This window comes from Branchiostoma belcheri, unplaced genomic scaffold (genome assembly GCF_001625305.1).
Source record: "Branchiostoma belcheri isolate BF01 breed outbred unplaced genomic scaffold, Haploidv18h27 scaffold4, whole genome shotgun sequence".
Lineage (NCBI taxonomy): Eukaryota > Metazoa > Chordata > Leptocardii > Amphioxiformes > Branchiostomatidae > Branchiostoma > Branchiostoma belcheri.
The window spans coordinates 1,631,795-1,656,582 of NW_017804020.1; the positions used below are offsets into that span (position 1 = coordinate 1,631,795).

The 24,788-nt window shown below is 39.4% G+C and overlaps 2 protein-coding genes across 6 annotated transcripts in view; one reads left to right on the plus strand and one right to left on the minus strand.

Annotated features, from left to right (window-relative positions):
• LOC109476887 (serine/threonine-protein kinase B-raf-like) overlaps positions 1–9,753 on the plus strand; it is a 22,457-nt gene extending 12,704 nt beyond the window's left edge. The window contains exons 7-16 of the mRNA XM_019777902.1: positions 629–645; positions 1,023–1,286; positions 2,300–2,498; positions 3,680–3,783; positions 4,047–4,131; positions 4,678–4,854; positions 5,490–5,655; positions 6,648–6,779; positions 7,317–7,451; positions 7,730–9,753. Of these exons, the coding sequence (XP_019633461.1) occupies positions 629–645; positions 1,023–1,286; positions 2,300–2,498; positions 3,680–3,783; positions 4,047–4,131; positions 4,678–4,854; positions 5,490–5,655; positions 6,648–6,779; positions 7,317–7,451; positions 7,730–7,915 (1,465 nt within the window). The 3' untranslated portion in view covers positions 7,916–9,753. The remainder of the gene's footprint in view (positions 1–628; positions 646–1,022; positions 1,287–2,299; positions 2,499–3,679; positions 3,784–4,046; positions 4,132–4,677; positions 4,855–5,489; positions 5,656–6,647; positions 6,780–7,316; positions 7,452–7,729) is intronic.
• Positions 9,754–14,573: 4,820 nt separating this feature from the next.
• LOC109477030 (putative adenosylhomocysteinase 3) overlaps positions 14,574–24,788 on the minus strand; it is a 34,698-nt gene continuing 24,483 nt past the window's right edge. For 3 of the 5 annotated variants that reach the window (XM_019778054.1, XM_019778051.1, XM_019778055.1), the window contains 11 exons: positions 23,511–23,617; positions 22,710–22,779; positions 22,189–22,235; positions 21,074–21,137; positions 20,462–20,550; positions 20,217–20,287; positions 19,901–19,995; positions 19,306–19,404; positions 18,493–18,640; positions 17,869–17,989; positions 14,574–16,811 (listed from right to left, as the gene is read on the minus strand). In XM_019778054.1, the coding sequence (XP_019633613.1) occupies positions 16,805–16,811; positions 17,869–17,989; positions 18,493–18,640; positions 19,306–19,404; positions 19,901–19,995; positions 20,217–20,287; positions 20,462–20,550; positions 21,074–21,137; positions 22,189–22,235; positions 22,710–22,779; positions 23,511–23,617 (918 nt within the window). In that variant the 3' untranslated portion in view covers positions 14,574–16,804. Of the gene's footprint in view, positions 16,812–17,864; positions 17,990–18,492; positions 18,641–19,305; positions 19,405–19,900; positions 19,996–20,216; positions 20,288–20,461; positions 20,551–21,073; positions 21,138–22,188; positions 22,236–22,709; positions 22,780–23,510; positions 23,618–24,788 lie in introns of those variants that run through there. The other 2 variants (XM_019778053.1, XM_019778052.1) reach the window with 2 other exon arrangements.

The following is a 24,788-nucleotide window of genomic DNA, read 5'->3' on the forward strand; positions in this document are numbered from 1 at the left end:
ATTATACTAAGCTTAGTCAACTTTGGCACTCCAAATGATGATATGTGAAACAGAATTGAGATGATACAAAAAAAAATTTCAGACTGGCTAGAACATTGAACTGGAGCTAGGGAAAGGATGAGATGATTATAAGTTTGAAAAATATTCAGTTGATAATGTAAAGCAGGGTGATTGTCTGAAATGCCACTATCTAAATAAAATGTAGTGAATCTCGATCAAGAGTGGCCAATATTAAAAGACCTCAATCATAGTAGACATACATGTAGAGACATCACAAGGAAGCACATACATGTAATTTCATTGGCAAAAAGTTTGAAATTCTCCATTTCAAATTCCATTGTCAGAATGACATGAATGTAGAAACATCCCAAGGAAGCACATACATATAATTTCATTGTCAGAAAGTTAGAAAGTTTCAAAAAGTATCAGCCGTTTGATTTCTTAACGTGACGCAACTTGCTAACATTAACTACATTGTACTTAAATACTGATACTGAATGCTGATACTTGTTGCTTAGGAACTAGGATATGGAAGACACCTACAGCAATATCACCAGTTAGGTGAGTATCCATGTCCCTACCCATGGTATCATTGAAAAAGTCTGTTTCCTTGTTTTGCCACCTGTAGAGGCATTCTCATCATGTGTTTGAAACATTTCTCTTGTATCAAATGTGTACATTACATGTACGTGTCATTGTCACTTTTTCCCATTTCCGCAAATCTTTTCTGCCACCGTAGTTGGAGGCAAATGCCTTGCAATGACAAAAAAATATATCACGTGTCTGAAACTGTGTAAACTTTGAAAAAAAGTGAAGAACTGAGTGGCCACATGCACCAAAAAATTATTTTTTGTATTTTCAGATCCTTGAATTTCAAATATGGGTTTTTGTCAAAGAGTGATTGATTTGTAGCTTTGGCATTTTGCACAATTATCTTGAAATGCCAAACGTGACTGAAAACAGCCTTTGCATTTTTAAGACTTTTAAGAAATATTTCACCCAAACTTGCAGGACAAACTGAGTTGCCTCTACCACCTGTGTTTTTTTCTTACCATTTTCTTGTTCCACCACTGCACATTTCTGCATGACTCACTCTTGCCTGCTGCTGTCTTATTGGCTGTGTCTCTGCCTGCTTTTCTCAGACTCCCCCACTCAGGCGGCTGCACAGCATGTGCCCCCCTTTGCCTCTAAGTCCAATAGGCGGCATGCATCTGTCTCCAGTACTCCTACTCACACCGCCATGGAAGTCAGCGTCTTTGACTATAGCCCAGCCGCCATTAATAAAGGTACTCCTCTCCGGTTGCATGTTGAGCGTCATGGTGGTGTATTGTGTAACAGTGTTTCATCATTCTGCTGAAATTTCAGAGAGAAACGGTCAGTCTAGTAGCCCAGCCAGTGAAGGTATTTTTCCATGTCTTTCACTTGTTCTTGTGGTTTGCTGTGTGTGTTTTTGTTGTCTTTCCTGGCATTCTGTTTCTATTCCTAGCTTAGTCTTTTAAATAGTCATATTAAAGGGGGAAAGTTTTATGGTGGGACAAAAGACACAAGTAGTATACATTAGAAAAGGTTGAAGATTTACGAAACTTTGTTGTAAAGATTTTGATTTACTTCCTTGGATTAACATAACAATATTTCTTTCCAGTCATATTACTAGCAAATTACGTTGGCTATAGTTTCCTGACGTGACAAAGAGGACCAAGGTCAACACAGAACCATAACTGTGCCAATACATGTAATGTGCACACATTTTTAGAGTATGTACAAAAAAGTAGTTCTAAAGATGCCAGAAAACTGAACAAGAAATAGAGCAATTGTAGTTTTGCTCAGCAATGTTTTCAGAAGCTGAAGGCATCTGTATATACACTGTACAATGTGTCACAAGAGTTTCAGTGTAGTGACAGGTCTAGAGACAGTATTTCAGTGTTCTAGCCAGCATCCATCTTTCCGTCATTTGACTGAATTTTGCGGCTCGTGACACTGACAGACAAAAATTTTGCCCAATCTGTCATCGTTGACAAGAAAGAGATGTCATCAAACTAAGCTTAGTATATATTTCCAGCTAAATTTACCCCTCAAATTCAGGAAATAGTCTTTTATAGGGCCAAAAATTTTCCTGTGGGAGCATGTCCTTGGACTTCCCTAGGATTGTCATCCAGCATGACACCTCATGCCTTTGGCACTTGACATGATCTAACACAAAACGTAATTGAGATGATAGAAAATAATTCTTGCTGGATAGAGCACTGTAGCCTTTTCAAGAAGTGACGAAAGCTTTCTTCCCTCCCCGCACGTGTTCTAGGTCAAAGCATGCCGAACCAGACCCTATCGGTGACGCCGCCGGCGTATCTGTCCTCCTCCATTCCCAACTCCCAGTCCAGCCCCATGAAGATAAACAACCTCCAGTCCTCGCCGACCGCCAACTCCAAGAACGTCCGAGTCCGATCCAAGTCAGCCTCGGACGACGGGTCAGTGATGAAGAAAAAGGAGAAGGCGCACAGGTTGGTGTTTTCATGTCTTAGCCACTTTTCAAAGAGACGACTACTGATGTTTAAAGGCACCCAAAGCAACTTCAAGGCAGTAATGCTGGATTTTAAAGCCAATTTTCTGGTCATTTTCTAACGTAGTAAGTTGAATCAGCCCTATTCCATAGCATACTGATATCTGCGAGGCAAAAATGTGATGTCGCTGATGGAAAATGGTTGCTTGTTTCTAAATTCTGTGGTGCAGGTAAAATTTGCCTGGTTATTTTCAATGTTACCTGGAAGAAATAGTAAATTTTAATGTTACCTGCAACAGTGAAGGTAAGTAGAAAGAAATGATTTCGAGCCCATGGGTTTAAAAGTACAAAAATTTAATTCTAGCTCTTCCACCTTTAAGTATTGGTGAAGTTATGTCTCTGTATGATTTAGATTTTGATTTGATTGTTGTATGATTCTTCACCAATGATACTGACTTTTTCCAAGGCACAAAAGAGAAGACAGTCACACAACTGTAGTCACTGTAAGAAAGCCGTGAGTAACAAAACTGCCAGTCTGCTTGTTGTGGACTTTTCTGGTCATGGTACAAATGTAGCTTGGGTGCTGCTGTGAAAAATAAAGAATTGATGCTTCTAATAGGACTAAACTGGCTTTTTTTCTTCAGGATCAGACATGTGGTGTAAGAGCAACAGTAATGGTGAAATGTCGAGAATTCATCTCTTTTTCAAGACTACTAATCTTTTGAACCCTGTTTGAAAAGATTGCTTACATGACATCCTATATTCCGCTCTTAAGCTGGCTGTGACAACGGGAAACCTGAAATTTTGAAATGCAAATAAATTTCTGGCATGGTTGTTGGAGTTTCTAAGCACGTCTGTAAGGTTTTTGCCAGAACATCGGCAGAGTGTAGTGCGCCTGCGCGAAACCCTGATTTTTCACTGTTTTCATTGGATGTTTGGTCAACGTTGCATCAGAATTTTGCCTGTTGCAGATGATATCTTTTTTGATACAACGTTTGGAAGCAAATACGACCTTATATGAGACATTCTGCCGAAGTGCTATGCATAATACATTGCGGGTTTCGCACAGGTGAAGTACGTTCTGACAATGTGCTGTTTTGCCCATGTCGATATTGTGTCATAGACAAAGAAACCAGTACAGTGGATTATTTGCTGTTCTCATCTGTGACATTTTCTCCACAGGAGAGACTCAAACGATGACTGGGAAATCCCTGAGGAACAGATCTTGTTTGGCCCCAGGATTGGGTCTGGGTCCTTTGGAACTGTGTTTAAAGGACAGTGGCATGGTAAGTACAGTACACATGTATTCAGCCTTACTGTCATAGACAAGTTGAGAATCTACTCAAATTGATGTATGAACTGTTGTAAGAAGTTGGTTGGAGTCTCTACCTTGACATGCATTGTATATATCAAGATTGGTTACATGTACATTTGTACATGTAGTATGAAATGCTTTTAAAGTGCTAATTTGAAGGGGTATTGTTGCAAGATGTGAGGTCCTAACTGATAACAATAGGAAAACACATCGGAATGCTGTATTTCCTTGCAGGACCCGTTGCAGTGAAAAAGTTGAATGTAAAAGATCCCAGTCCGGCTCAGCTTCAGGCTTTCAGAAATGAAGTTGCTGTGCTAAGGTGAGCAAAAAATGTATCTACAGTACAGGAATTCTAATTCTTTTCCAGTAAAAAATCTGCTAATCTTGTTAACCAATATACAACCTTATATATTACAAAATTGTATGTCATGGTTAATTTTTTTAGTGAAATTTCAAATATAAAACTAGAAAACATTTTCCAAGAAAATGAATAATAACGGTACCTTTACATGTACATGGTCTAGCCTAACAAACTACTACTGCACTGTTTATTCTTACTTGAACACATTAATATATATGGTGACCAGCCCCTCCAACTCTGTCCTGCCCCTTGCAATATGATGTAACACCACAACCACAGAGTGTTTGCTACAGCACCAGTTACCATGGTAACAGACATCTGGTACAGGTCATTGACAGTATGTGTTCGGGAGAAGAAGAAGAAACAGAGCAAAAAAAAGTCAATATATTTGCCTCCTGCGAAGGTGAACATAAAAAAAAAGCAAGGAGGAAATAAAATTCTGTGTATGGATTTGTTGTTTCTTATAAGGAAACCCTCAATTGTATTTGAACTCCATTCCCACAGGAAAACACGACATGTGAACATCCTGCTGTTCATGGGGTGTGTGTCCAAGAACCAGCTGGCCATCGTGACACAGTGGTGCGAGGGCTCCAGTCTGTACAGACATCTCCACGTGCTGGAGTCCAAGTTTGAGATGCTCAACCTGATCGAGATCGCCAGGCAGACGGCACAGGGAATGGAGTAGGTTCCTTAGTCTGTGTGGTACTGTGTGTTAACACTATGAGCACTGATGCTGATGTTGAGTCTAATGTTAGTTATACCAGTATGTAGGCAGAATGTAGTTGGCTTGCTCGAAACCTGGATTTTCCAGTTTCTGTTGGATGTCTGGTCAACGCTGTGTCAGAATTTTGCCCGTTGCAGATGATGTTCTTTCAAACACAACATTTGAAAACTATAGACAGAATGTCATTCATAAAGGTGAGCATGACCTTAAATAAGACATTCTGCCAAAGTGCTATGCACAATATGTTACCAGTTTTGTGTAAGTGCAGTACGTTCTGTCAATGTGCTACCCACAATTAACTACCCAGGGGAATTCATATTTTGCACTGCCAGTGTGATCTAAATAGACCACACAATGTTGTGTTCACATATATATATATATATATATGGCCTCCGTCGGTCAATACTGACCATGGTAAATGGTTCACATATATGTTTATGAAAAATAACTACCACACACCAGCATTTTGCAATGTCCACAAGTGTTGGTTGCTCTTTCACTCGTTCCAGTGTAACACAATCATTCAAGTTTTTGAGTAGGTGACCAAACTTTGTCCACAGTACAGTGCCTTACCTGTCCTCCTCCTCCACAGCTACCTACATGCCAAGCACATCATCCATCGAGACATGAAGTCCAACAACATCTTCCTAACGGAGGACATGACGGTCAAGATCGGAGACTTCGGTCTGGCCACGGTCAAGTCTCGGTGGAGCGGATCCCACAACTTTGAGCAGCCGACTGGATCCATTCTGTGGATGGTGAGTGGTTAGGGCATATAGAATTAACTACAGGGCTCTTATACATGTAAGGCCACACCGATTTAATTTTATGGATGACATCCTCTGAAGACCCCCAAACTAGTGCGCGCGGGCGAAAAAATAAAAATCCGGCCAAAAATAAAAATGCTACAAAACCACAGGAATACAAACCTGGTATTGTGAATTTGGCGCATTACATAGCGACGTATACGACAGGCCGACACATGCTGGATTTTTGCGGAATATATGAATCGATAGCCTGGCTGCCGTCAACCAGAGTTATCACCACCATGCACTACCCAGGCCTAAAGCCAGGCCAGAGCCTCGGAATACGTGATCTTTTTTTTTTTTTTTTTTTTTTGAGATCGGGCGAAAATCAATGCGCGCGCGGATGTCATCCATAAAATTAAATCGGTGTGGCCTAACCAGACATGGGTGCTTCCGTGTTTATGTGTGTCCATGCATCTTAAAGGCATCCACTGCAATTTCAGGGCACAAAACTGGATTTTCAAAGTCAATTTTCTGGTCATTCTTTTAATGTAGAAAGTTAAATCAACCCTATCCCATGGCATACTGATATCCGTGAGGCAGAAATGTAATGTCATTGACGGAAAACGGTTGTTTTGTTTTGTATGCTGGTTCCAGGTGGTACCCAAAAAAGAGACGCCTCACGTAGCTTGTTTTGGGGCTACTTCAAATGCTTCATGTTGAAATGATAACAAAAATGTGCTAAGAATGGGCAGTAAATGTCAATCAGACAGATTTCCTCATCCAGAATTTTTGTTGTTGTTTTGCTACCCAGGAACTTCAAAAGATGCCTTTAAAGTCATTTTGTATTACTTGTTACAATGTCTGCTACACTGTCACATCACTGACAGAAATCTTTAGTAAGTTTTATGCAAATGAGATATCAGATAACTTTCAATTCATCTGGTACCTTTTCTATGATTACAACAAAGAACATATTAAGAGTGTTTTTCCCCCGGATGCAGGCACCAGAAGTGATCCGAATGCAGGACCCAAACCCTTACAGTTTCCAGTCAGACGTGTATGGATTCGGAGTGGTTTTATTTGAACTGGTGACTGGGCAGCTGCCATATGCACACATCAAACACAGGGATCAGGTGAGCTGATGTCTAGGAATTCATTGCTGTACAGCAGATGCTAAACTGAATTTTTCAGTACTTAGGACAAAATTGATATTTTCATGGATTGTGTATGCCAGGTGTAGCTTGCTTTTAACTCTTCCAGTAGCAAGTTTGCTCTGCTTGGATTGTTATAGGCTCTCTTCATACTAAGCCTTGTAATTCGGATTCAGGTAAGTCGCATACCTTGCATTTGATCTGCACGACGCGTGTCGTTGAAAACTGCAAAATGGTCTAGCTACAATCCTTGTAGTTTAATCAGAAGATGCAAGGTATCGTTGTGCCAAGACTGAAGTTGCAATGCATGCAAGTTGGCTTGGAACTACCTCCTGGAGGTGGTTTAGAATTGAGCCGTTGTCAATGTGACTTATAGAGCCTTCAGATGGAGCCACATTAATCCTGCTCGGTATGAACAAGGCCATAGAGTTGGTATCAAAAGCTCACCTTTGCCAGTACATGTACATGTACCTCTGTGTAACTGACTGTACTTGTTCATTGTTATTCTGTATTCCCCAGATAATTTTCATGGTGGGACGTGGCTACTTGAAACCGGACCCAAATAAATGTCGCAGTGACACACCGAAGGCCTTCAAGCGCCTGATGGGTGAATGTATCAAACTCAACAGAGACGAGAGACCACTTTTCCCTCAGGTCAGTTTTATGCTAAGGTCACAGAAGTGAGAAATGAATTTTACAATTTAAACAAGAAGTGCACAGCTTTTGCACACATTTTAATATGTGGGATGAATGTTTTTTAATCACGTTTAGTGCAACTTTTGACAGTGATTTACACGAATTCAAGGTCTGTACTGTAGGACAAAGTTGCTGTGACTTAGCATTTATCCCGGGTGTGTTTTCATGCTTAATCTTTAGTTGAAAGTTGTACCACACCAGGTCCTGTAACCATCCCCCCTCCTGTCCTTGCACAGATTCTAGCCTCCCTGGACTCGCTGGTCAGATCGCTGCCCAAGATCACGAGAAGCGCCTCGGAGCCGTCCCTGAACCGGGCGGGCTTCAACTCAGACGACTTCATCTACAGCTGTGCTTCGCCCAAGACGCCCATCCAGGGCCAGTTCGCAGCCTTTCACTTCTTCTCTGCTGCCAGCCACAGATGATGGGAACTGTTGTCTGTTGGGTTACCTGGGGACATCTTCTTTATGTCTTTACATACAGTCTGGGTCTGGGAAGGACAGCAGAGTCGGCAGAACGTACTGCACCTGCGTGAAACCTGAATTTTCATGGTTTTCATTGTATGAATTTTGCCTGTTGCAGACAATATCTTTTCCGGCACGACATTTGAAAACAATAGATGGAATGTCATCCTTAAAAATGTGAATACAACCTTAAACGAGACATTCTGCTGAAGTGCTAAGCACAATACATTACAGGTTTCATGCAGGTGCAGAACGTTCTGTCCACATGCTGGGAAGGACCAAGCTGTGCTCTCTCATATCTTTGCTTTCTCCGAAAAGAGGACATTTGAATTTTTAAAAAATCATAAGCATCAAGACATTACATTTTTTTCTGTAAAGTTGTATGAGTGTCGTGTAATAACACTTCTAGCTGTCATCTTGCTATCTTTTAAAGACAAGGCATCCTTAAAGGTTTGTTGCCCAGTAGATTTGTTGATGTCATAAATGTTTGGAAGTGAAGGAAAGAAATTTCACATTGCAGCCTTGATTCTTGATCAGAGCCAATCTGACCTATATATATTGCCTATCCCAGGTTTTTGTATAGCTGGTAGGAAATCCTGGTTCAGGATTAACTAAAAATGTCTAAAAGCAAAGCATCGACTTGTGCAAGCTGTAGACTGTAGTTGTACTAGAAAAAAGATACATTTCCTAAAACCTTTTCACAAGCTCTGAGTACCCTTTGGCAGAATCAGAACGTCAAAATGCAGAAAATAGCATTTGAAAAGGTCAGACTCAAAAATTAAAACTGATTAGAACTACATCATTAGAAGCTACATTATTATACTGTGGTCCATTCATTCAAACAGACATAAATATTTCAGATTCTGAAGCAGTGAGTTTAGTCGTATGTCGCAATAGAGCTACAAATGTGACAGAATCAAGTTTAATTTTCTACAGCTTCTGGTTGTGATTTAAACTGAACCTGTAGTTAAATCCTTACCAAGGGATTTAAATGTACATAAACAGCCAGACCTTAGCTACCTGGATCAAATCATGTACATGTTCAGCACAGTGCTACCTTTCAGTGCTCTCCAACTGCGAAAACCCTGGCGTTTCTTTCGATTGTCTACAACCATACACTTGAATTCAACTGAATTAGCTGTTTAACTAGTGACGATATTGCCTAGTCAGTGGAAGACTTGAAACCATGGGTTGTAAATAGCTACAAATCTAGCCCAGGCCTTCTAACCAGGTAGTGAAGTTCTATGACACTCTGAAAACAGTTGGACAGGTTGGTTGTAAAGTTATCTTAAAAGTTCATCTGTACATGTGTTGGTAGAAGTCATTATGGAGCAAGTTTGAATTGTAATTTCCAACACAAGAAACTGGACTTGTCCAAATTTTCGACTGTGCAAAAATTTGGGTAAAGTTCAATTTCTTGTGTCGGAAATGGCAGTTTAAACTTGCTTCATGGTATGGTTGTTAAGATATGCAGTTATTGTGGGGTCGAATTTTACAGTCCAGAAGAATGGTACAGGAGTACGGTGTCACCTGTATAATGACTTTGAACAGTCATCGCATGCGGTGCATACATGAGGTGCATACGAAATACTGTATGTATCTGTAACTGCCGAGAAAGGCTATGTTAGGAGCTGTGTCATGTCAGATTAGCAAAATTGAGTAGAGTGGCTTGTGAGCTTCCAGTTCTACTGTGGGCACAAGTACTGGTAAAGCTAAATTAAGGTTTTAGGCTACACCAATTTAATTTGTTGTTTGTCGGATTTTTTAAAAAATATGAAGCGACAGGGCGAAAAAAAAAAGTGAGCTGGAAATGTTCCGATATGAGCTATGAAGCGAACATACCAGGCTGGTTTATAATTAAAACAATAGATTTTGAACTTTTGATGCAAGGAAGTTGCATTGTTATATTGAAAAACTTTAACAGCTAGGAAGAAAAGGACTTTCTCCAACCATTGGGGCCAAAATATGTTTTTTATTGAGCATTTTGCAGTTGATTCAGAACCCCAAATTTTTTTTTTTTTTTGCAAATCAGAAAAAAAATGGACAGGGCGAATCCGAGAAACAACAAGTTAAATTGGTGTGGCCTTAGAAGGAAAAAAGCTCCAACCCTGTGGACCACCTGAAGGTCATACAGCATGCTGGTTACCGCGAGTGTTTATGAAATGAACTCTGACCTTTTGCAGTTTGGCTTTGCTTGGTATCTAAGTGATTTGGGGGCTGGTTGTATAAAATTCTGTACATAATGTGATCAAAAACGAGCATATTCTAAAAGCATTAGCTAATATCGCCGTAGTATATAATGTACATGTGGTCTATAGCTGATAGGAAGGGGCGGATATATAATGTAGCAGAGCTTTTTAGCTGGGCTAAAATTGTTGATTGTAAATGTAGCAAAAAAGTGTGGATGTTTTTGAGGGACAATATTTAGGTAAGGGGAAACTGGGATTCACAGACAACAGTTGGGATGTCGGGGCACTTGTCAGAACTTCACATGGAGGAATTTGTTCACCTTTGTATGTAATTACTTCTCAGTGCCATAAAGAGAGTCTCCAAATGTTTTGGATGAATGACATCCATGAAATTATGTCACGTTTGTGACAGCTGAGAAATACCAATGTTCCTTGGACATTTGGTGGAGAAAGGACTCAACTGTGAGTCGAGAATGATATAATGTTGAATCTCTACCCTAGAAACCACAGCTCCAGTTTAAAAGTGATACATCTTAAAGTGTGCTTTTGCGACTTTCAAGGTGTAGGTCTATGGACTACAACACAAAATGCATTTCTGTATTAGGCCACACCAATTTAATTTCTTGTTTTTCAGGTTTTCTGATTCAAAAAAGTTTTCTTTCAGAAAAAAAAAATTGTTTCAGAAAAATTGTTGTTACTCAGAATTTTTCCAGAAAAAATATAAGCCAGACTGGTTTGTGATTCAAACATTGAATTCTTAACTTTATTCAAATAGCTTCAATGATACATGGAAAAGTCATAATAACTAGGAAGACAAGCACTTTCTTCAACTGTTGGAACCAAAATATTATGGAGTTAATTCAGAAGCAGAATATTCTTCTTTTTGCAAATCAGAAAAAAATGAAGCATACACATTCATGAACCAATTGATTAGATTGTTGTGGCCTAAACGTTATGCATCTTTGCTTGTGTGAATATCAAGGTGTAGGTCTATAGTGAACTACAGCACAAAATACAATTCTGTATTTACCAAAATACCAAAATGGGCAATGTGAAATATTCTGGAACAAATAGTAAGGAAAAAAGCTGCTACATTTTAGGAGTGTGCAATGTCATTTTACATACTGATCTCTACAACTGATGTTCTCATACAATGTTGTATGTGTGGGAGAAGCAAGACTGTCCCCACCCCCTGACAAGTGCCCCCCACCCTCCTGAGAGTGGTCTGTAACATTTCACTCGCTTGTAGAAGTTGTGGGGCTGGCTCCCACCCAACCATCCCCATGTATACTTCTGTATATAGTTGTAATTTATGCTGCCGGTGTCGTCGTGATTTGGATGTAGGTAGTATGTACGTACATACGTGATATTTTATGTGCTATCATATAGCTCTTCTCACAACTCATGTTGAGAACAGAGAGAGAGAGGGGGGAGGGAGGAAAGGTGATTGATGTAACTGCCACTTTGGGGCTGTTCCAAGGATTACTTGTTACCGGTATACTTGCCCCAACATAATAAGAGATGCTAATTTTGGGGGGTACTTTTTTGTATGTTTTATAAGGTACAATGCCTTGGTTGTGTAAACATTGCTAACAGTAATATTGCCAGCATATACATGTACTGCCAGATTTAGATAGCACTGCTTTAAACATGCAATTTTGTGTACTACATATAATGCATACCGTGATAGTGCTACATTGCCATGTTAAGTACAAAATTTTATTTCATGATAAAATAGTCTCATCTTCACTACCCTGATTTATAAGTAGAGAAGCCATTGGACCATGTTTTGTAATCATTTGCTACAAAAACTTTGATCAGATTTTTCAAATGAAAATTGCGAATGAATACATGTACATTTGTAGCTCTGACACTGAAATAGTAGGACTTTAGAGTATGTAGCTCATTTCTTATTTTTGGAGAATATATTTTTCGCTATGGTAGCAGAATATTGCAATTGGACATTGATCCTGTTAAAGCTATTGTTACATCTGTCATTATCATTAACTTCATGAATGAGAAATTGGCAATTGGTTTAATATAGACATTATTTTCTGGTTCATGTACAATGATTTGGTTTTGAATGTTAAAACTGTTGAAGCAGCGACTACACTTAATATAAAAGGAAAACATGCTGTACATGCTCTTTTGTACAGAAGTCCCAAAATAGCAGACTTTTTAATGTATTTGAAGTAGTTTGACTGGTCCTAGCAGTAGTTTCAGAACTTCCATTACTGTCTTACAGTGGGTTTTGGGACAAAAAAAGGTGCATACAGAAGAAAGGAAAGGAAACTGCTACTTTGTGTAATGTGATTTTAGCTTTGTTGCACATTGCTGACAGAAACTGTGAGATGTATGTAAGACTGCTCAGTCCATACTGGAAATGTGAATATACATAGTGCTGGTGCTGTAGCTAAGAATATTGTAAATTCTGATGGGTATTTTCAACTGTATATTATTGCACAGCCTTGGTTTTGAAAGGAATAAAATACCCGAATCAGACATTTTAAACTCTTCTTTTTCTGAATGTCTTTGTTCGTGTAGGCATGGAAGTGGTAGCCTCTACCAAGCTTTGGAAGTGCCTGGAAAGAGTAGAAACTGGCCAAATAGTGTGCATTTGTGTGACGTTGTGTGTGTGAATGGTGTTCAACTCCAGGGACAGATGTGTGTGTGTGTGTGCGAGTGTGTGAATGGTGTTCAGCACCAGGGACAGGTGTGTTCGTTGGTGAGCGGTGTTCAGCACCAGGGACAGGTATGTTTGTGTGTGAATGATGTTCAGCACCAGGGACAGGTGTGTTTGTGTGTGAATGATGTTCAGGGCCAGGTGTGTTTGTGCCTGAATGGTGTTCAGCACCAGGGACAGGTGTGTTTGTGTGTGAATGACATTCTGCACTGGAGAAGCTTAAATTTGAGCATAGTATATGCAGACAACATACTAGTCAGAAAGAGTGCATGGAGACCATCCTTTCATTCTACATGACTGCTGCTAAATAAAGACACCAACTTTCAGAAAGGAGGAATACAAATGTACATACAATACACGTCTTATATAGAAGACATGTCTGAACATGTTATAAAGCACAGTCTGAGTTTCATTTACGTTTTGTTTATCTTTGCCTTCACATAAGCATGTGCAGTCTTAATTTCAACCTCCTTATTTTTGTAGAAAAAAAGGTTCAGTGCATCACCCTCATAACAAGCATGCTTACAACATATCAATTTCCAATTGAAAATATATCACTGCAGATTAATCTGAAAAATATCTTATTTAACATCGTGAAGTACTAATTATAAATGTAAGACTGGTGAAGGAGTGCTGAATATTCTTTCAGTTGGCAGTCTCCTTCAAAAAAATGTTTCTGAGCAGATCGCTTGCCCATTCCCTGCCATTTTGCAAAAACCTGCCAAAACATGGAAATTTTTACAGCATCTCAAAATAAAGCCACATTGTTCTTCACAATGTTTGCTTCGATATAGTTTCATCATAGCTAATGGTGTCCGCTTGAAATTCTACAAAATGTCTGCATATTGTTACAATAAGCTGACACTTGTGGCAATTTTCTCAAAATTATTACGTAAAAAAGTACCAAAAACACAGAACGTCGCGCCGCTTTTTTTAGCAAAATATTTAAACTCGCGGAAAATTTATTTCATCAAAAGACAGAAACTTTCAGTACGTCAAAATTTGACAACAGAGGCTTTTAAAATGTTTACGGTGTTTTTACAAGAAATTGTGATTAAAAATACCCTAGAAAAAACAGAAAATTACCAACGAACTGAAGGATAACTATACAAAGCCCGTGCTGTGCACTGTTGTAAACAAATTAGAGGTAATTTTACACTAAAACTTCCCTCAGAAATGACGGACTGTTCAACAAACTTACCTACGTCACACCCACGCTCTGTTCAGCTGCCGGTTGTTTCCTGAACTTTTGTCGTCTTTATGGAAAAATTACCGCGAAATGCCCCACAAATTTTCATTCAGCCAGTGGAACACGCCTTTAACTACATACTCTGAGGAAACTTGCCCGAAATAATCCACAAAAGAAATGTTTTGAACATTTTTTTAACTGAGCGTGCAAGTCCATTTCTGCACAATAACGTCAAGTTGGAAAACCACGTAGAGTACATGACGTCATACGTTTGTGGCCAGTGGAAAATTACTGATTTCAACTGCATGTGTCAAAAAACGTATTGCCGCTAGGGGGCGCGTTTGATGCATGGCTATTTCAACACAAGTGCCTCAAACTGTCAGTTTTGCTAAGCGTTTCCCTAAATTGGCAATTACTGCAACAAAAATATTGCTCTAGTGGTGTAGAATGTATGTGGCACTGACATAAAAATATGGAAGACATTAGACTTAAGTTAGTAATCACTTTCAGCCCATTGAAAACATAAGTAAAACACTAAAAAAAAGAAACATGACATGATTTTAATTCCAAATTTTATTTTGGAGCTTTGAACATAAGGCAGTGACACACAAAATTGATCATCCATGGACATAAGGAACATATCATTCTGATGATGAGGCACAGAAACCATACAACTAACACGTGACAACTGAAAGGGTAACACATGTCTATAATCTCATACAATATCATTAGTTTGTACAATCAAACACAAATGTTAAATCATTATCAGAAACGCAACATCCGAAATTTCAGCCTTGATTTTGTATCTTGATAACTAGAGCTTTGTATTAAGAAGATTGTTAATGGTGATAAAGTGTAAAGTACCAATAGTTTTACTGTTTCTAAATATTAGCCAGATATCTAACGTTATAGCATCCTGCGTGTAATTTTGGAATGAAGTAAGACAGGATTCCAATGAACATCATCCACAGAGTGTATAATTCAGGCTTTTTAAGCTAGATTTGTTGAATCGATTGTTAAATAGAACAATGAAACAATGTAGTTCGAAATAATCACATTCAGTAGGGTGTATACTGTCACCAACACTGACTCTAGCCACACTTAAGTTGAAAAATACATGTAGAATTTCAAGCAAGGTCTTCAACCATGTCACAAGCATTATACTCTACTTTTCTTTAGCCAGTGGTAAGGTGAGATTTCTATGATTTTTTGCATTTTAAATGAGCACATATCTAAGACAAGAGTAATTAAGAACATTTCATCCCCACTTTTATCATCTATACTCTGCTCAGACCTCACAAGCTAGTTCTTCCTTCTCTTTATTCTGTCACAAGTTCTTTAAGTAAACATTGATGATTTTACATTTTATTAAGAGTTGTATTAACTTTAATTTTTAGTTACTAAAACAATCTGTGCATTATATTGTACTGTCACTCCAATCTAACTCAATGTAGAATTTTGGTGCACACCAGAATGATCTGTTTAAATCCACCACATACGTACGGTCACGTTTTAGGTTGACTCTAAATATACACGGCTAGGTCTTCCTCTGTGGCTAGTTATACTACTACTATAAAATAGAATTACTTTTCTTTGCAGGAGGACAGGAAGCAAGTTGTCTGTGCTAGGATTGCCTCTCCACCTGCTTTTTGTGTTAAGATGGCTTCTAGAAACTGTTTGCTGTGAGAAAAGACTGAAAACAACCTGGCATAATGTATCTGAGGAGAAACAAATAGCAAAATATTGTGCTTTTGGGAAAACCCTGGTTTTTATTTAGACTTTCCTTGCATTGCTGTAAATTAGGCTATTTTTGTGGGAACTTAATTTCAGTGCTTGAAAAAGTTAATTTCAGTGTTTGAAGTTCACGGTTGAAATTATTCAAAACTCCTATATGTACTCGTGGTGTCATGAATTCATGGTAAGAGATCACCACGAAAATAAGACCAAAGATTCACAGTATGGTCCGTGAATTTCGACTAGCTTTCAGAAAACTACAATATGTTTCTTCAGAATAGCAAAAGTTGTGTGAGAGCTACATGTGTGTGTATGCAATCACGTTGTTGCAGATCGAATTGTGATCCAAGTTGCCAAGAGATCCTCATCAAAGAGTCAACCTGAAATTGCGGCACCTAAATCGTCGCAACTCTCTTACGAGGACATTTCAGCTCTGTAGAAGTGGTTCAGGTGAACTACGCTTTAAAGACTATCCCTGACAGTCTCTGAAACCATTATGCCTGGCAGTTCTCACTCCAGTCAGTAGTAGTAGGCAGCAGCGGCCCTAGAGGTAGTACATTTGTACATAGCAGTAAGCTACAGCTTGCAGTATTATGTAGACTTGCATGAAATTTTATCCGTGTGCCATTTCTTGCTCCAAGCAACACCTGCTAGTGATAATCCTACATCTCGTCTTGGCACACAAGCTGATCTTGCATTCAAGGCTAGAGTACTGTATTTCCCCATAAATGCACAATAGCTATCTAGATTTACTCCGAAAATTTTCCTTTTTGACTACGTTTCATCTTGTTTATTCTAATAGTGGTAATACAAATCATGTTCCCTGTCATGTGTGCTTTGATTTCATAGGGTGAATACCGTAATGCCCTAAACGGTGCAGACCATTATATATCTGAGGAGGATTTTTTGGCTGCCTTTGGTGTGAGCCCAAAATCCGTCGACAGGTCCTGTTAGCAGCGATTGGTTGAAGTGGGACTGTCTGGTACATCCTGTAACGGGCAGCTGTTGGTTGTCATGGCAACTGCCTCTGGGTCCTCCTCATCCTCTTTGATGTCTCAATACCTGGACATGACACAACAGGCCGGTTAGTTCTAACTGTAGATCGAAAAAGAGTAGAGGCATGCCCTGGTGTGCAATGGTACAAATACTACTGTATGGAGTTGATTGGAGTGATTCACTTCAAGTCACCTAGACAGAGGCCTGGTGAATCTCTGTTACGTATCAACCACATGGTGATTTACATCATTTCCCGTGCGGAGGCCTGGCGAACCCCATCTTGTATTAAGCTAAAAAAGGGTATGTCACCTTGTAAGGGGCGGTACAAGTCCAACCAATATGGTCGACCGATTATGATGATGTAAATCAAAAACTCCAGTAATCTGCTAAGTTTGCTGAGGGCAGACCCCAAGGAAAGAGGACTAGGACCATTGCGGTCAGAAAGTAAACTCCAGGAGCTCAGGAGGCTCGCGATGAATAGGACAAAGTGGAGAGAACTGAAGAAAGACTGATTGTTGCTGCAGGATGCCGAAGCTACTGCAGCAGCAGAAAACAGTGGACTACTACAAATCAAAAACATAAAAAAAGTTAATAACTTCAAGCTTTTACAAATAGGTACGGAAACTTGCTACCACCTGGTGGTGAGCTTTCCACGGTGAAAGGACAAATAAGAGAATCACAGTATTTATTAAGATTTACCACATTTGTGGAAAGTTTGACATGACAGGTTATTTTCTTTTCAAGTTTTTCCCAAGGATATGACACTGGGGCCTGCCCGGGATTTCCATCAAGGAATCATGCCATCTTCTGGAGGGGTTTTCTCCTTGGTATGGTACAGAAATGAGCCAGTGAAATTCAATTGACAACCCAGCTGATCAGTATAATATATGTATCCGGGTGTCTGTATAGCTAGTATAACCTTTCCGTGCCATAACACATCATGTACATAATGTATGATGTGTTATATTACACTGAACAACCTGTTACACCTAACATTTGCATATCTAACAGAAAATCTTGTTTAAAGCTATCTACTGCACTTGGTGGCAGTGAGTTCCACTCTACAATAGTTTTAAGGGAAAATCAAACATCAACAATCCTTGCTTGATAACTTTTTCCCTACCTGTAGTAGTTGGGTTTGAAGGGCCCAGCCTTCCCGATGCCCAGGTACCTGGCCTGCTCATCACTCAGCTCCGTCAGGTGGGCGTCAAAGGCTGGCAGATGGAGGCTCGCCACATACTCATCTATGAGAGAGCCAAAGTACATAAGTAAAACAGCTACATGCATACAAGAAAACTGTTACACACATACACTTGACTAAAGGAATCTGTAGCTGAACAGGTATTTATCCAAAAACTTATGAAAACCTGTTCATCTACAGATTCTGATAGGTACTAACCTAGTTACCAAACCTATTTCAGCTCCCGAGTCCTACATCCTATTTGTGGAGAGGATGTACAATGTAGGACTCGGGAGCTAAAATAGATTTGGTAACAAAGCTAGTTAGGCACTAATAAAAAGTAGTGGATGCTACTTGAAACACTTGATAGTTTTCAAAATCTATCCAGTTACTTGAGTAACGGTACAGTTTTCTCCTGCAAGGGAAACCCTCTATCTGCTTGGCCATTGCACTCTACCCACTTGTCAATTTAGGGCTTATTCTACCAACTTAAAGGCAATTTTTTTTTTTTTTTTTTTTCATTTTTATGATTACTAGTGAAAGAAGAGTCTGTTAGCCAAAACTTACCCATCTTCTTGGGCAGGAGGTAGACATCTTGTTTGTAGCGGCCGGCGGGTGCATTGAAGAGTTCTATCAGTGCCAGGGCCTGGGTGGCCGCTGTGATGGACACCACGAAGGAGGGGACACTGGAGCAGCTCAGGTTCACCAGACGTCCCTGGAAAATACATACATTTCTAAGCAATTTCCGGTGGATCAGTAGTGCCACCTTGCAGTTGCATCCTGTACTGCAGCTAAACAAAGTCAGTGATTATACATGTGTAACTCAAGACAACATACTGACCCATAGAGACTAGATTTACAAGTGGGCAAAAATATCACAGATAAGAAAACTGCATACTAACACGAGTCTAGGAAAACTGCATTTTTTTATGTCAAATTTTTCCTGTATGTAAATTGGCCTGCTTTGATTGACATACATAAAGAATGTACGTTTAGATTTTATGCAAACCCTCCAGGTAGCATGTGATCTGAATGTACGTTCTTGATATAGGCCAAAGCGGGCCAATTTACACAAAAAAAATTAAAAACGTATCCTAAGGTGTGTGCGCTGTTTTCATGCCATCAGGTTTTGCCTCGCCTGTAAGTCAAAGTCTCTATCGGTCAGTGTTGTCTTGAGTTACAATCATTGACTATGTCTAGCTGCAGTACAGGATACAACTGCAAGGTGGCAGTACTCATCCATCAGCAATCAATCACATATTTTGATGCCAACTGCACTTTGGATCCTACCGAAATTTGGATATCCCCCGTTACCATTTGTTGGGATCAAAGAACAACTTCTGCATACAGACGAAAAAATTTATGTCATCAAAGACATACCTCAGCCAGCAAGATGATCCTTTTCCCATCAGGCCAGAGGACATGGTCAACTTGGGACCGTACCTTCTCCCAGGTCAACTCGGGGGTGCGCAGGCTGTCCTGTAAAAACAAGTGGATGTAGGCTATAGATTTAACATGAAAATGTACTGGCAGAATATACTGCACTCGCGTGAGACCTTATTGTAATGTACTTGGCAGAACATCTCTGTTTAAGATTTTACATTGTACATATAATTGCGTAATCAAGGATGACATGCTACTGGAAAGGGTTGCAGTCCTTAGGACGGGATGTTAAACTGTGGTGCAATGTGCTGGTCAAAAAGAGCTAGGGGAATTTCCCCGGTACAATGAATCTGCACCTGGAGTTATCTACACCTGGATCAAGAACATTTTTCCTTTCCTTTTAACAAAGCTATTTTGAATATTTTGTATCTCAATTTAAAGCTCAAATTTGATTTTGAAAAGGAACTGTACCATCCTATTATTACGGAGTTAAGTCATTTTGTGACAGACTGACAGAGAGAAAGTGTAACAAAGCTATAGCAACCTTTGCAATCTCCTACAATTTCAGATGATCAAAGATTATGATACTAACCACGTCAATCTCAGTGTTGGAGTGCCCCATGTTACACACCACACAGCCCGTCTTCATACGGTCCAAGTGGTCCCGGGTCACCACATTCTTATTACCTACATGTATGATGAAAAAACACAATTAATTTTCAAAATTTTGACTTCAAAATTTTGACATCTTGACCCTCTAAAATGCTATTTCCTGCATTTCGAGGGGAAAATTTTGCTACCAGACTAAGCAGCATAAAATGATAGAAATACGAATGCTGGCTTGTACACTGGTCTAAGACGTGCTGTGTTTGACACATTATTACAGGAATGCTTGTTGGAAGACTGACCTGACGCTGTGATGACAACGTCGACCTGACGGATTACCTCATTCAGGGTCACCACCTTGAAGCCTTCCATGCTGCAAGAAATCAATAGTGATTGAGTGTAAATCTACATTTTGTAAGTCCATACTACAAAATATTTCAATTCTTGGTGCAAAAATGTTACACAATGCCCCTTTAAGTCCAGTCCTCAGATTTATTTTCTGGCAAATACAATATACAGACAGTACAGAGAAATATGTGAGACATACCTGGCCTGTAGGGCACAGATAGGGTCAATCTCTGTGACACAGACAATGGCACCCAGGCCACGCAGTGCAGAGCAGCAGCCTTTCCCAACCTGCAACAAACATGTTCGTAAACAACAACAAGCAACTACAGATCCAAGGAATTCTAACAAAGTTACATGCATAAAAATGGAACATTAAGGATATGAAAGCTATGTATGTGAAAGCTATTCAGTGCCACAAACAGTAATGTCAGTGTGACTGTCATTCAGTACCATGGACAGTGATAGCTATGTGACTGCCATTCAGTACCATGGACAGTGCTACCTACCTGTATATGACTGTCATTCAACACGCAGTCACTTATCGACATACATGCAGCAGTTGGATATGCTCCCTTATCACCTCAACAAGAATGGTGTGAAAAACACCTAGGTGATGTGTGACTTCACTACATAAATTAAATATACATAATGACATTTTTCAGGACATTTCCCTCATTCAACAGAGACATACTTACATTTGCATATTGATTTTAAAATACTGTGAACACCGCAATGCCTCTACCAAATGAGGTTAACTTTTACAACAAGAGAGTGCAAAGACCTAAGAATATCCAAGGCAATGGAAACTGACCTCTCCGTAGCCACAGACCACCACATGTTTGCCACCAAACATGATATCAGTGGTGCGTTTCAACCTGCAGAGGAAAGAAACAGTCTTTGTGTGTAACAGTTCTTCATACTGGTCTTGGAACATATATTTGATGAAATACATGATAAAATTTACATATACTGTAGTTTTTTGGTGTAATTTTGGTTATCACTTTACTATAAGAAGTCCTAACATCTACATTTTCTCTTAAACTCCTCATACTTTTAACAGGACAAATGGTAGATCTTTGAAAAATCTACATCTGATTATATAATTTTTCTTGAAAATCTGCCACAAAAGAAATGCTGTCCCTGACAACAATTCTAGAGAAATGTCACTCATCTACTCATCATGTAATAGAAAACAGAAAAAACACAAAATATCACAATGTCATGTGTGAGACCAAGAGCTTGTCTAAGCATTACTGTGTCATGTTTGCTTCTTTCTCAGACTATTCATTTGCATAAAACATGCAGCTGGGACGACTCAGCTGTAAGAGAAGCTTTATTACAGAAGAAGTGACTCGTTTAAACAGGAACAGAGGGGGACCGGGAGGAGGGCATGCTACACTTCTACACTTTGGACTCGGGAAAGGAAAACTTCTTCTTCTAAATGAATACATTTTGGTTGACAAAATTTGTTGCACTGCTCTCAGCCTCTAGGTACTGTAAACCACTGTAGCAAAATTTTGCAGTCTGAGAAAAATGGACACTTTCGCGGAACTTGTAACAATAAATTTGCGATACAGAAGTGACCACAAAAAAAAAAAAACGCGAATATAAAAGTACCACAATATTTATAAAGTGATTTGCAGTACATTCAAAGAACATGCATTTTCTAAATAGAAAAGCACTTGACCATGAAACTGGATACGTGAACTATCAGTTTTTGGCAGTGCTTTCTTGTTTTGTTTTTTTTGGTGCTGTCGTAAACTTGGTCAAGAGTGGATTAGGAAGACAGAAAGTAAAAACCTTGCTCAAAAAAAAAAGACTTGCATTTGATTAAAAAAAAAAGTAAAAGTGTGTGATGATGCTACTTCTGCCGATCCCCCTGGGTTCTTTAAGACATGAAGAAAAGCAATTCAAGAGTGTGCTTACGCATCCAAAACTGACTCGCGACAGCTGTATAAGTTATCAAACTTTTGCTGTGGGTAGGAAAGAAACGACACCTGCAATTAGACTATGTCGGCATGGTACTAAAATCTGGATCAGCCCAGAGAAGTAAAAAACAGACAGAAATATACCACATAATCAACTCGGAACAGAAGCAACAACTTGCAACAGTCCAACCTTAAAAAAGGTACAAACTAACACAAGTTTGTATTCTAAACAAAATTTGTCTTCTTCGCTTTCTTCCTTCAAACATTTTACCACAGGTGTTTCGGACAAAATTTGGTGAGAGATTTCACTCGGTCTAAGGAAAATGGTTGACAAAAATCCACACAGCACACTTTAGTCTAGATATTTTCCTTTCAGGACAAGGTAAGCAGAAATATTACTGTCTTTTTAATTTTTTTTTGGCTTGGACACTTTCGGTGCACACTTCAAGAAACACAAAACTTACATCCCCACTTGCGGTGGTTTTAACAGATATAAAACGACATTTGTTGAACACATACCTTTGTGACGGAGTCATTCACGTTCATGGCCGGGACTGTCAGTTTGCCTGACTTGGAGAGCTGGTACAATCTGGGGAGGGGAGTGACAAACAACAAGGTTACAGGCTTACCATGCCAAGTTTTCACATGGGACTGCCATTCACGTCAGTCACTCATTAGACTGAGAAAATCATTCCTCTTTCAGGCAATAAGCCTCAGTTATCAAGATCTGTGAATAGTAGCCCACCTCTGTTTTAATGGACCGACTTAAACCTGTTTAATTTTAATTGTCAATGCTGTGCTTTTTAATGTGTATTTCTTTCAAGTTTTTAATATGTAATCACTTGTGTAATTCAGCCAACACTGGTTGCCTATCAATGTGAATAAACAGTATCAGTATCAGTTAAAGTACATGCAACAATTGGTTATTCTGTATTCCCTTATGACCTTCACAAGAAAGGTGTCAAAAACACCAAGGCGACACAATATCTTAACATTCAAAATAGCCACTCCCTGTTTAAACCAGTAGTACATGTACCTCAAGGTGACCCAATGAGCCTGACATTATCCTGGCTTTTGGGATTAACAATGTGGAGCATGACTACTGATGGATTGACTGCTAATCCCCTATATATTTACAGTCCTGCCAAGGCAGCCGAGAAGATTATATGTTATATAAGGGATAATACAATGTACCTCTGCCTTTGAATCTGGAGACAACTAATTAATCAACCATTGCTTGAGCTAGAAGCCTCTCTTCAGAAAGAGACTTAGAATATAACTATTGTCTATGAGAACTGAGTATCCCATATATGTCCTGACCTGTGTACACCAGTGACGCTCTCCTCCACAATGCCCTTGATCATGCCGAACATGTGAGGGTGCTTCTTGAACATGACGTGGGTCAGGTCACCCCCGTCATCCAGGATCTAAACACACAACACACAGGACTTTCACAATGTGGACAAGAATTCAGAGATCTCAGACCTCCATGAAATAGTTTATGATAGATCTTGTGCAATGGTGATTGTGTCCTCTTGTCATTCCCCACGGTGTCTACAAGTTGTGCAAGGGAAACAACACCAGCTGTCAAGGAGGTCATGTAATGAAAAAAAAAAAACACTTGTGGAAACAACAAGTGCTACCAGATGCATTGTAGACAGGATTAATACCCTCTGGAACAGACTGAACCCAACTATATCCATTACAATCTGACATACATGTAAGGACACACAGAAACACACACACACACGCACACAGACATGCCAAAAACAAAATGGGAAAACATTCCTGGCTGGCTAGCTACAACACTGGATGACAAAAAAAAGAAGCCTGGCTGGAACAATGATATGGCACTAAAGAAATCCCCAGGGTTCATCTGACAGAATAAATGGTTTGACTGACCATGTTTGGCTGCCAGCCCTCATTGCTGATGCTCTTCTCTATACACCACCAGAAGTCATCCTCTGTCTCCCCCCTCCAGGCAAAGATGGGATATCCTATAGGCACAAGAAACAAAAAAATTTCAGATTCCAAACGTTCAATCAATTCAAAATTTCTGACAATACAGATCATACAAACAAATCGCCATATCAGATTTTAATGTCAGCACAGTTTTGGTACAAATATTTAAGGGGTTTATTGTACAAAACCTTGAAAAACAAACCTGCTTCAGCCAGTGCCGCGGCCACCTCGTTCTGTGTGGAGTAGATGTTACAGGCACACCATCGCACACTGGCACCGCAGGCCACCAGGGTCTCTATTAGTACCTGCAAATTACATCAAGTACCCAAAATAAATATATTAGTATATGTACTTTACAAATTACAGCAAGTAACAAGAGTCACTATTAACACCTGCAAATAATATTAAGTACCCAGGGTCTCTATTAGAACATGTAACTGCAAATTACAGCAAATACATGTACCAGGGGTCTCTATTTTACTTAGTACATGTACCAGCAAATTACATCAAGTACCCAGGGTCTCCATTAGTACCTGTAAATTTCATTAAGTATGGGTCTAAATGGGTCTAAATTTAGTACATGCACCTTCAAATTACATCAAGTACCAAGGGTCACAATTAGTACCTGTACCAGCA